At 33.8% G+C, this 12,611-nt stretch overlaps 1 protein-coding gene across 3 annotated transcripts in view; it reads right to left on the bottom strand.

Annotated features, from left to right (window-relative positions):
- The window catches only part of CDKAL1 (CDK5 regulatory subunit associated protein 1 like 1), a 659,925-nt gene that overhangs the window by 248,654 nt on the left and 398,660 nt on the right, over positions 1-12,611 (bottom strand). For all 3 annotated transcript variants that reach the window (XM_031946787.1, XM_003760138.4, XM_012541612.3), the window contains exon 11: positions 7,733-7,878. In XM_031946787.1, coding sequence (XP_031802647.1) covers positions 7,733-7,878 — 146 coding nt within the window. The remainder of the gene's footprint in view (positions 1-7,732; positions 7,879-12,611) is intronic.

Here is a 12,611-nt window from a genome sequence, read left to right on the forward strand (position 1 = left end):
AATGAGTTAACTTTCCAGACATCTATTTTCTGCATTTTCTAGTTATTCTGGGAAAAGACAAAATTTCATTATTTATTTCAAAATTTTCACATTAAAAACATATATTATTTAATAGTTTATGATTAGGTATAGAGGGCTGGAACTCTGAAAATGTGCTTAGTACAACGTGGATAAAAGACAGATGACCAAAAGATTTATAATGGGTTACATCCATTTGCCAAATTTCATTGGGTCTCAAATCATGAGGGACTTTCCTTGAAGGGAGGGTGTACAGCCTTTTACTATGCTCCTAGCTTCCTCTTTTGTTATCCCAAATTGCAAATGTAAAGCTCAAGCAACCTGCTGATATTTAGAATGAGATTCTTGGGCTGTCTGAAATAAAGGAGTATTGGTTAACATGGAGAAGGCTATCTGCCTTTGAATTTCCATAAAAATAGGACCTGGAAGTCCACTATGAGTGTGGACATGCAAGATATAAATCTTACCTGGATTCTTCCTTACTTGCTCTTGAAGATATAAAGGAAGAGGTGATATATATTGGAAGCTACAAATATTATTTGGGCTGTGGCAATTATTTGAATAAGCTGAATCAGATATTATATTGACATCTCCTGGATAATAAGGAAGAGCTAGCATGATTGCATACAATTCATTCTGCTGAGTGGATTGAAAAGGAGTTCTAACAACTCTATTTTTAGTTAAGTCATGAGAATATACAGCACAAATGTTATGTTTGGATGCATCTGTAAAGATAGTTGTTCCTTTAAGAGGAACTTTAGAAACCTTTTCTTCAAAAATCCATTGTCAATTATGTAATAGCCAGGTTATCTTTAATGGAGACCCGTGTGTAAAATTTGGGGCCATGGTTAATAAAATTTGCCTCTCTGGGATGGTTTCACAGCATACATTAATCTGTGCATTGGTATAAAAGGTGTATATCTTGTCAGGTCTTATCCCAGATAATTGTATTGCTCGCTTAACGACCTTTAATAAAATTCTAGCCACAAGCACTGGATAAGGAGTAAGGCTTTGTTCTGGTTGTGCTGGGAGGTTCACCCACTATTATATCGTGTCCTTGATGAAGAACTACTGTGGAGTCTCTTGTGTAGCAAAAACTGATATTTCCAAGGGTTTTTGAGTAACTCTTTCAACCATATTGGATAAAGCCAGTTCAACTTCTCTCAAAGCCTCTTGAGCTTTTGTAAGCTGACATGGTGAAGTTTAAAATGTCATATAATGGTTGCAATTGATAGTTAGTCAAGCCTAACACTGGATGCATCCATTGGATATCTCCCATCAATTTCTGAAAGTTATTTAAGGTGTTTAGCTTCTCTGTTCTTAAGGAAAGTTTTTATACTGTAAGCGCCTTAGGGTATACTTCATATCCTAAATATTGAAAAGGAGCATGTCTTTGAATCATTGTATTCTGCCACGTGAAGTAATGGACAATAGATTGGTTTTGGACTATCTCTTGGCTGCTGAAGGAGGTGTATGTGTGATTACTATATATATACCCTCCTTCTTGGACTTATGAACTTGTATATTCATACTGTTTGTTATATCATCATGCTGACTCATGTTGTTTGTTACATCACTACTAGCCTGAATTATATTACTATGTACTTGTGTAATACTTCCCATGCTGATGGATTTATGTATATCTGTTTCAATTTTAGCCCAGAGGAAACCAGCTAACAATATCTGCTTTGACTTCCCATTTCCCTTTGGTGTTTTCACCTCCCTTCCTGAGAAGTCTGAGAGGGCATGACCACCTGTGTTCTAAAACAAAAGAAAGCAAGAGATGTAGAGGGCTAGGACGCTGAAAAGGTGTACTTAAATCTAGGTCAGCAAGGTACTTATAATTACGTATATATTTAGTACTGAGGTATTTAAGGGAGCCTCAGACACAATGCTCTTTTTCAGTCACAGCTCTCAGCCATAGCTTTCAGTCACAGACTGAGATGCCAGATTCCAGATTCCATCTTTGACCAGCTATGTGGCCCTCCTGCCTCCTTCACTCCTCCAGTAAGACCAAGGACTCGGGCTGATCCCGAGGTCCTCCAGAGAGCTAGACCAGACTTTACAATTAGGCATCTGTACCTCAATATACCCTAATTGGAGAAATTTTGTAAAGGGATAAGCAAAAATCTGTGAATACACAAATTTGCAAATGTTACTTTGCTCAGCAAATATACCAAGAATAAAATGGTTCTGAGATGCAATAAAGCATGAAATAGAAACAGGGCTTGGTGGCACTTCTATAATGACAGTAAAAAGCTTTTTGGAAAAAGACAGGAGCACTTTCTTTGCATTTAATCACAAGAAGATATAATTGAATAGAAGCAGCAAGATTCTTACATGTAATTACTTAATATGAGAATTAGATTTCTTAACAAATAATTTATATAATGTAGTATAATTGTTTTAAAAGAATTGGAATATTTAGGACATTAACATAATCTCATCTGTTTTTGTATGTAATAAAGTAGGTTCTAAGTTCTCAAGAATCTATTGTTTTCAAAAATCAAAAAAAATTTTTTTTTTGTATTAAAAAGACATCAAATTAATTATTACATCTACTACTAAATTATCAATAGTCTGAAGGAAATGATTCAAGTCGGAGATGATTGTCTTCTTGTGACCAGCTGTTTCAAATTTGGATATTAAGTAATTCAGACATTCCTTTTTTGCAAAGGTTGCATGATTTAATAAATTCCCATATGCCCCGACATGTGCCAGAACTACTATGTTATCCGAAATCCAGCTGCTGTTATTATAATAGCTGCCAACTTTCAAACAAGTGAAGAGAATAATGAATCAGCTTCAAGTTGGTTCATATGTAAACCTGTAGTGCTCCTAGCAAAAACATGGGCCTATTTAAACTGTAAAGAAAATTAATTAAAAAGATTCCATTTCCACAAACTCTATCATAAATATTATTGAGCTCTTGAGTTTTAAAACCTGCAACTTCAGGTAAGCAAGAACTCTTATCTGAATTTCAGTTCTAAATGATGAGGGTGGAGTTAAAATACTGAATCCTTTGAGGAAACTGACCAAGACAATGGCTTCTTTTTTTTTACTGAGACAATTGGGGTTAAATGACTTGCCCAGGGTCACACAGGTAGGGAGTGTTAAGTGTCTGAGGCCAAATTTGAACTCAGGCCCTCCCGACTTCAGGACTAGTACTCTATGCACTGTGCCACCTAGCTGCCCCCTTCTTAAAATTTTTAATGTAAAATTTTAGAAAGCTGAAACATACTAGAGAGTGAAAAATGAAACCTATTTCTAAATTACTTAACCAATTAGAATAATTTATACTTTTCATGACAGTAAAACTAAGGGGAGAGGAAAGGCATAGTTTTGATCAAAATACACCAATATTTAAAATGCAGAAATAGAAAAGCAAAGGAAATGACAATGTAAATAATAACAATTTTATAGTTTAGTTATTACTCCATAATAAATTATAAAGCCTCTTTTCACTTTGGTCTTGGTACAAATGGGAAAACAGCAAAACCAGCAGGTCTTTTCTATGTGATTAACAAAAATGTAACCCAATTCAATTACCCAAAGTTAGTGCTAGGAAGGTATGAATTAACTGTAAACTTCCTAAAATCCTGGGTCAGTTTACATATATAGGGGAAGGACAAAGCTTTGGGGATTGCAGAAAAAACATTTTGAGACATTAATCCATTTGACCAAATCCTGTTTCTTCCAAACAGAAAGAAAAAAACCCTCAATGTTTGCAAAATGTATGTGCCATAGAAATATAAGGATGGCTAAAATTCACTAACAAATACTCTTGTTAAGATCTTTTCAGTACATAATCTCTCTCCATCATAGTTGAAAATGAGTTGAGGAAAAAGGCTGCCTGGGATGAGAATAAGCTCCCTTTCCCTAGCAGATATTTTTGTGAAGCCTGTAGAAACAAGTATCAGAATGTCGTTGAGAGGATTTCATAATAGGCTGAGGCCAAACTAGTTCAACCCTAAAGGCCTGATATCTTAAGTTCAGAATTACTAAATTCTATGATATTGCAATAAATATAGGTTAAAAGAATGAAAGATCAGCTATGTCTTTTACCTTGTCTATAACTTTTTATTTTATTATCTTCTGTCGATATTTTAATTTTCAAATATGTCCTTTTCCCTTCCTCTATTCAGGGATGGCTAAAAGATGCTGATGAAACTACTAAAGATGTGACAGACAAAACAAGTACATTGATCACAAACATCTATGAAGCTGAATCAAAAATCTGCTTAGTTAAGAATCAAACTATCCTATCTTAAAGAAATGAATCAACTTTATCTAAAAGTGAAAGGAAGAAATAGATACTGATTTCCAAACTTTTCTTTATTTCATTCCCACAAAGAACTATTTAAAAAGTGTTCTTGGCTACTTTAGGTAATAAAAAGCATGCCTACACTTGGCAAGAATTGTGAAAGAATCATGAACTGTGTGCATTATTTGCTATTGCTTCAGTAAGTAAGAATCAAGAGCCTTCACAGGTGCAGTACATTTTATGTACTTTTGAAACATTCCATTTATCAGTGCCAACAATTGCAAGAGGATTCTTTTATGCCAGATAGATTAGTTATTCAGAAACGGTATAAATACATAGTAGAAATACTTTTCTTCAGAGAAGTTAATAAAAAACTAATAAAATCAATCATAGACAACTGCAATTTAAAAAAAAAAAACTTTATATTCTTGATTAAAATTTACATTGTTGCTAAAAATTTGAAAGTATCATGGAAGTATTATTACCCTGTTTTCTACATTTGCAAACTAATAAATTCAACCATTTCATTTTCAGTAGAAATTATGAGTTTCTCCTGTAACTTTTTTTTTCAGCTCACTGGCATGCATATTCAAACACTTATTTGTATTTCTATTAACATAAATATTATGTTATCAGGATAATTCAGAAATACCTAAGATTGAAATAAAGTAAAACAAAATATGAAGAAAAAAGAATGAAGGAGTGTGGAGTCAAAATAAATATGGGGAAAAAAGTGTAAAAAATGAAACATGGTTACCTAGGTTGAATGACTGGTTAAAGGGGAAAAAATACTTGATTTAGAGTACTCATAAAAGAGTCACATGACAATAGTATTTCAGCAGACATGTAAAACTAAGTTAGGCAATCAAGTTTAGGCACTGGATTTGGAATGAGGAAGACCTGACTTTAAGTCTGGCCTCAGATATTTTCCAGCTGTTTGATCCTGGGCAAGTCATTTAAACTATGTTTACTTTAATTCACTGAAAAAGAAAGGAAGCCAAAAAAGAATGCCAAGAAAGCCATTCCAGTATTTTTACCAAGAAAACCTCAAGAGAAAGTATTGGTGCAGTATGATCCATAGGGTAACACACAGTTGAAAATAGCTAAACCGCAACAAAGAAATAATTTTTCTTAAGGACATATGTTGGGAAGGAGAGGTGAGTGTACAAAGAGAAATTCTGAGAAACTAGCAAAGCCCTAGGTTTCAAAATCCAAATGATGGTACACATTAACAAAGGCAGAAGGCTATACTAGGCTTGAAGTGAAGCTTGGTTACCTTGATAACTCACTTTTTTCCTAATTTCTAGAAGCAGGCACTCAGTATTTTATGATGATGATTTCTGAGGAGCATAATTAGTGCTGGAGATTTTTCTAAGGAAATAAAATGTGTTTTTATGTCAGTGTAAATATCAATTAATTTTTATCAATAGTAATTTTGCTTTGATAAAATAGACATCTGTAACTGTCAAATAAAAATCGTAATTTTTTTGAAATGGAAGAATGTTTTTTTTTCCCCAAATTTATTTTATTTGAAGAAACAGATTAAGAAAAACAAAACAAAACAGAAAAGCAATACAAAACAAAATGAAACAAAAGAAAAGAGAACATTATCATGTGCCCAGCAGACAATCAGGGAGGATTCAAAATATATACCAACAAATATCAGTTTAAGAAAATACATGTATTAATAGAAGAAATTATATTCATGAATGTCTGTCTTTTCTTTACTTCCTCATAAATTATTCTTTTGTTCTCTGTTACACACCTTTTTTACTTTATTCTTTTTTACCCCTTTTATCCTCCCCACCCCCAAGCACACTATAGTTAAGAAAGGATATATTTATATAAACATATATAGACATATACATATACATGTATATCTCCCTTTCATCTCCACCACCACTGCCAAGCTAGTTAAGATATATTTATGTATACCTATGTTGCTATATACATACATACACCACCACCCCCATGCACACTTCTTTCCTATCCCTGCTAACTCTTTCATTAAATTCTGCTCCATAACTTGGCTTACTATTAGTTAACCTCCTCCCACCCAGAGGTCTCTCCCTTCTCTTCTTCCTTTGGTTCCTCATTTGCCTATCCCTTCTTTATTATTTCTTTATAGATTTTGGAAGGTGCTATACCATTGATGTTATATATGTAGAGTTGCCTAGTGAACCCATTCCCAATGTGAGGTTTTCAGAACTACCAGCCCTCCTCTCCCTCCACTAATGCCTCTGTAGGCAGGGAGCCATTTCATATTACTCTTTGGGGTAGAAGAAGCTTTTTTTACTTCAGTGTCCTCCTCTGAAGATGTACCCTGGTCTTCCCTGTTCCCATAGTATGTTTCTATGGTGAGGTTCTTTCTTCTTTGCCAGCTTGTTGTTTTACTTGTTTGTTTTTTTAAATAAGAAGTATTAGTTTATTAAAGCACCTCTGATCCTAGGGTGGGGGGATGGTGTCTCTGGCTTCACTTCAACTCTCCCCTCTGACCAAGAACCCCAAAGCAAGAGCTCCACCCTCCCACCAATGCCCACAGACGGCAGCATCCCTGTTCCATTGTCTCTGCACTTTATAGGGTGCTAGTTCCCTCTCACACAGGGCTGAAGTTCAGCAGCACAGCTGGGCCTGTTGATCCTAATAGGCCAAGATTCCCTCAGTCTTGCTGGACTCACTACAAACAGTCTGGGAGGTGAAAGTTTCTGTGGTTCCTGCTGACATCCACTCACCTGTGGGCTTTAGTGTTTCTGTGGAGCTAGCCCTGAGTTGTTTGTATTTCCCAGGGGTCAATCCTGGCCCCAGGTTTATCTTCAGATCTTCTTGGGTTGAATCAGGAGGACTCTGGTCCTGCTCTCAAGTCTTCTTGATTTTTCTCCAAATCTATGTTCACCCTGAGAAGCAAATCTGCTCTATTTTGGGGGAATTGGGAGAACTTGAAATTTACCAACCTACTGTCCCCTTTTCCTGGAATCCTCCCTAAATTATAATTTTAAAAGGAAACTTTATGAATGAATGTATAAAAACAATTTTAGGTAATGAACAAAAAAATATTTCTTTCTAAAATTTCTCCACTGCAAAGGTCATGATTGCGCCTCTGTAATAGTCAATATTAAGCATAAAATCTTAAAAAGCCACTTTAAGCAAAATGAAATGAAGTTGGTTTATATCAAGCAGATCAAGCATGAAAAAGTCACAATTCTTATTGTTGTAGGAAGATTATCAATTTTGTATAAATTAAATTTTCATGAAAAGATGTATATTGGCTTAAACTAAGGAGAAAGAATAAACCACATCAAAGGTCTATTTCTTAGAAAATACAGAGGTTTTGAAAGTTTCAAAAGATTCTCACATTTTCTCGTTTCTTTAATAATAAGGTTGCAAGTAAGTACATTCTTATCACATATTCTTGACAAAAAATACGAAATTATTATTTTCATAAGTACTTACTTTTCTTTCAGAAAATCCACTACTTGTTTGAAGTCTGCCACACAGTATTCTCTTTTCATTTCCATTAACACACTGTCAGAGGCAGATTGTACTGGTATATGCAGAAAAGCATAGACTCGTGGATGATTAAGGATTTTTGCCATTTCCTAAAAATTTGGAAGAAAACATGAATTTTTTAAAAGGATAAATCAAGGCACATACACAGCAAAACCAATCCTTCAAATGTTTACAAATAAACCCATTCTGAAAGAGAGTACTTTAAAGTTTTTAAAAGTATCTGTTAATTCATACTATTTTTTTTTCCAGAAAAACAAAGGATCTCTCAGTTACAAGAGACTTCATAGACTAACAAGTGGGTGGCTATAGGTACCCCTATAAAGCAAGCATCTTAGACAAGGCATTTGCTTAAAGTCATCTAATGAAATGAAAAGCCATACTTTCCCATTTTATCCAATTATACTTTCAAATAGCTTATATTTGAGAATTATTAGGAATTTAAAATATAGTTCATTAAATATTGCTCAAATACATACATACATCTATATAATATATATTTCATTTTTAAATTTGGAGTTCCAACTTCTTTCTTCTTCTCATCCCTTCCTAACCTCTTGAGAAGGCAAACAATATAATATCAATTATACATGTGAAACACACAAAATATATTTTTTCTATATTGTATTTCAATAAGTCAGTCATGTCCAAGTCTTTGTGATCCTATGGACCACAGCTTGCCACTATTGTTGATGAAGTTTTCTTGGCAAAGATACTGGAGTGGTTTGCCATTTCCTACTCCAATGGATTAAGCCACACAGAGATTAAATGACTTGTCCAAGAACACAAAGCCGGGAAATGACTGAGACTGGATTTAAACTCAGGTTCAATATTATCCATGTTGTAAAATATATAATTTTTTTTTATTAAAGCTTTTTATTTACAAAACATATGCATGAGTAATTTTTCAACATTGACCCTTGCAAAGCCTTCTGTTCCAACTTTTCCCCTTCTTCCCCCCCTCTCCCTCCCCTAGATGGCAGGTAGTCTATCACATGTTAAATATGTTAAAATATATGTTAAATCCAATATATGTATACATATGTATATAGTTAAGATATACATTTTAAAAAGAGAGGAAAAAAAAAGAAAAAAGTATACTTTGATCTATACTCTGAGTTTATCACTTCTCTCTCTGGAAGTAGATAGCTTTTTTTTCCTCATGCCCTCTTTGGAATTGTCTTGGATCCCTGTCTTGATTGGGGTAGCTAAGTCCCTTCCTACTTGATTATCATCACATTATTGCTATTACTGTGCATACTGGTTCTGCTCACTCACTATACATTAAATCATCTGTTTTTCCAGGTTTTTCTGAAACCATCCGCTAATAATTTCTTACAGCCCAATAGTATTCCATCACAATCATAAGCCACAACTTGTTCAGCCATTCCCTGATCAATGGGCATCCCTGCAATTTTCACTTCTTTACCACCTCAAAAAGAGTTGCTATAAACATTTTTGTACAAATAGAGACTTTCTCCTTTTCTTTGATCTCTTTGGGATAGAGACCTAGATGTGGTATTGCTGAGTCAAAGTTGTGCAAATTTTATAGCCTTTTAGGAATAGTTCTCCAAATTGTTTTCTAGAATAGTTGGACCAACTATTATATATGATAGATAAGATGTTCTTGAAAAGTTCCTAACTAAAAATTGAATACCCCACCTTTACCAATTGAAAGAGCAAGAGTTTGGAAATTTCTAATTATATCTATCTTAGGTAAAACCAAAAACAAAACAAACCCCCAGCAATATCTGAAGTCTTACCATATGAAATGGCATAGATGTGAAATATCAGAAATGTCTGAGATGTGAAAAGAGCTTAGAAATAAGTTTCTTGGTTAAACTAATGTTTTTAGATTATCTCAAAGAAAGAAAACAGTAAAAGTCTAACTCCAGCTTCTAGAATAGGAACTCATGATTTGACAAAAATTGCTGGGAAAACTAGAAAATAAGATGTCAGAAACTTGGGTTATACCTACATCTCACACCCCATATCAAAATAATGTCAAAATGAGTATGTGATTTGGGTATAAAGCATGATACTGTAAATAAATTAGGAAAACAAGGGATAATTTGCCTATCGGATCTTTGGAGAAGGAAGGAATTTATGACCAAAGAAGAACTGGACAATATTATGAAAGGCAATATGGATGATTTTGATTACATTAAATTAAAAAGGTTTTGCACAAATAAAATAAACAGAAACAAGATTAAAAAGGAAATACAAAGCTGGGGAAAAAATCTTTACAGCCAGTGTTTCTGATAGAAGTCGCCTTTCTACAATATGAAAAAAAACTGTGTCATATTTATAACAATACAAGTCATTCCACAATTGCTAAGTGGTCAAAGGATATGATCAGACAATTTTCAGATGACAACATTGAAGCCATGTGTAACTATTTGAAAAAAATGTTCTAAATCACTATTGATTAGAGAAATGCAAATTAAAACAATCACCTCTCAGATTGGCTAAGGTGATAGGAAAAGATAATGATAAATATTGAAGGGGATGTGGGAAAACTGGGACACTGATACATTGTTGGTGGAGTTGTGAAATGAACCAACTTTTCTGGGAACAATTTGGAACTATGCTCAAAGGGCTATCAAACTGTGTATACCCTTTGACTCATTCCAAGAAAATCATAAAGAAGGGAAAAGGACCCACATGTGCAAAAATGTTTCTTGCATCTCTCTCTCTCTCTCTCTGACAATCAAGATTAAGTGACTTGCCCAGGGTCACACAGCCAGGAAGTGTTAAAGTGTCTGAACCCAGATTTGAACTCAGGTCCTCCTGACTTCAGGAGTGATGCTCTATCCAACTGTGCCACTTAGCTGCCCTCTTGGAGCAGCTCTCTTTTTAGTAGCAAAGAATTGGAAAAGGAGTGGATGCCCATTGATTAGAGAATGGCTGAACAAACTGTGGTACATGAAGATAATGGAATATTGTTGTTCTATAAAAAATGATGAACAAGCAGATTATAGAAAGGCCTGGAAAGATTTGCATGAACTGATACTGAACAAAACAAGCAGAACCAGTAATGCATTGTACACAATAACAGCAAGAATGTGCAAAGATCAACTATGAAAGGTTTGGTTATTCTCAGGAGTTCAGTGATCCAAAGTAATCCCGATAGACTTGGGACAAAAAATGCCATCTGCATCCAGGAAAGAGAACTAAGGAGACTGAATGTAAATCAACACATGCTATGCTCACTTCTTTTTTCTGTTTTGTTTTTTTTAGCCTCTCCCATAGTTTTTCCCTTTTGCCCTGATTTTTCTCTCCCAACATGATTCATAAAGCAATATGTGTTAAAAATAAATGAATTTATTAGGGAAAAAAAAGAAGTAAACACAATTCATTGTCCACTTAAATAAAGAGATGCCCCAACTTTGGGGGAAGCAGGACAATTTTTCTTTCATGAACAAGTTAACAATGAATTCAAAACACCTCTTCTTTTCCAGAATGAATCTTTTCTGAATAATATAATCAATAATGGAATCAATATTTATTGAGCTAATACTAATTTGGGCAAAGAAGATGGAAACCTAGCCAGCTAATTTACAGCTGACCAATGAAGACACCTCCTATCTTTAAGGAAATGCATCCTATATAAAAGCCTTATGCATTTATACATTTATACTTACATATGAGAGAAATTAAAAGGAAGCAAATATAAAATGAAGCAAGCTAGGACAGTGGCACTGTGGATGCTTAAGCAGTGCTTTCAGTAAGACTCCAAATTTAAGGAGGAAGATCAGAGAAGCTGGCAATGATGAGCAAAGTGAAGGGAAGGTCAGATAATTGTTAATGTAGTATACTTTTAAGTTGATGAACTTATTCCCTCCAAATCTGAGGGCAGTTGTACCATCAATTTCAAGGCACAGAAGTACCAACACAAAAGAAATAAAACATGTCAAGAAATAATTTTTTTAAGAAATTTTTTTTTGTGTAAAAATTTACAGTATAGTTTTATTTTCACCAGGTTATCTAATTTGTTTACTGTTAATTATGCCCTTACCAAAACAACAACAACAAAAAAAACCCAAACATGTTATATTATTGCATTAAAATTAGTAAATTCCACAAAATAATTTCAAGAGTTGAACGGGCATTTCTCACATATAAATTATTTCCACCATTAAACCACCACTTCTCTTCTTTTCACTGACTAGTCTTTTGAAGAGTCCATTATTTACAAAATTATTAATTTTAAAAGATAGATTTATCTGAAAGGAAAAGGAAAGTCAATTTTGGGCACCTCATAATAATTCTTATGAAAACACCCAAAAGGAAGAGAAATTTTGAAGCTTTTGAATAAAAATAAACATTTGTATAATTCCTGCACAATCATGCTCTTCATTACTAAGAATAAATAATGGTTGTATGCTTTGTTATGGATAAGCCCAATATTGCAAAATTTGTTATTACACAGTTGGAAATCTAGAGAACAGATTTATTGAATTATACTTTATAAGATTTCAGCTATTTTAGCTAGGTTGTTTGGTCACTATACTTATCATTATTGTATTTATTGTTTTACATATTTACATCAATATTCTCTATTGTTTTTTCTCTCCTCCTTGTCTAGATTTGTATTTACATTTCTGTAGCTTCAATAAGTACTATGAAAATAGTTTTATAAGAGAAAATTATAATAGTTGACATTTCTATTGCATTTCAAGGTTAACTAAGAGTTTTACATTAATTATTTTGCTTGGTTTTGAGGTAACAAAAATATTCCCTTGCAATATTCTTCTTTAAAATGTAATGTTCTCTGGGAACAGGTTTCTTGTGGGGGCTTCTAGAGGCAGCCTTGGTTTCAGTT

Source organism: Sarcophilus harrisii, chromosome 1 (genome assembly GCF_902635505.1).
Source record: "Sarcophilus harrisii chromosome 1, mSarHar1.11, whole genome shotgun sequence".
In the NCBI taxonomy this organism is placed as follows: domain Eukaryota; kingdom Metazoa; phylum Chordata; class Mammalia; order Dasyuromorphia; family Dasyuridae; genus Sarcophilus; species Sarcophilus harrisii.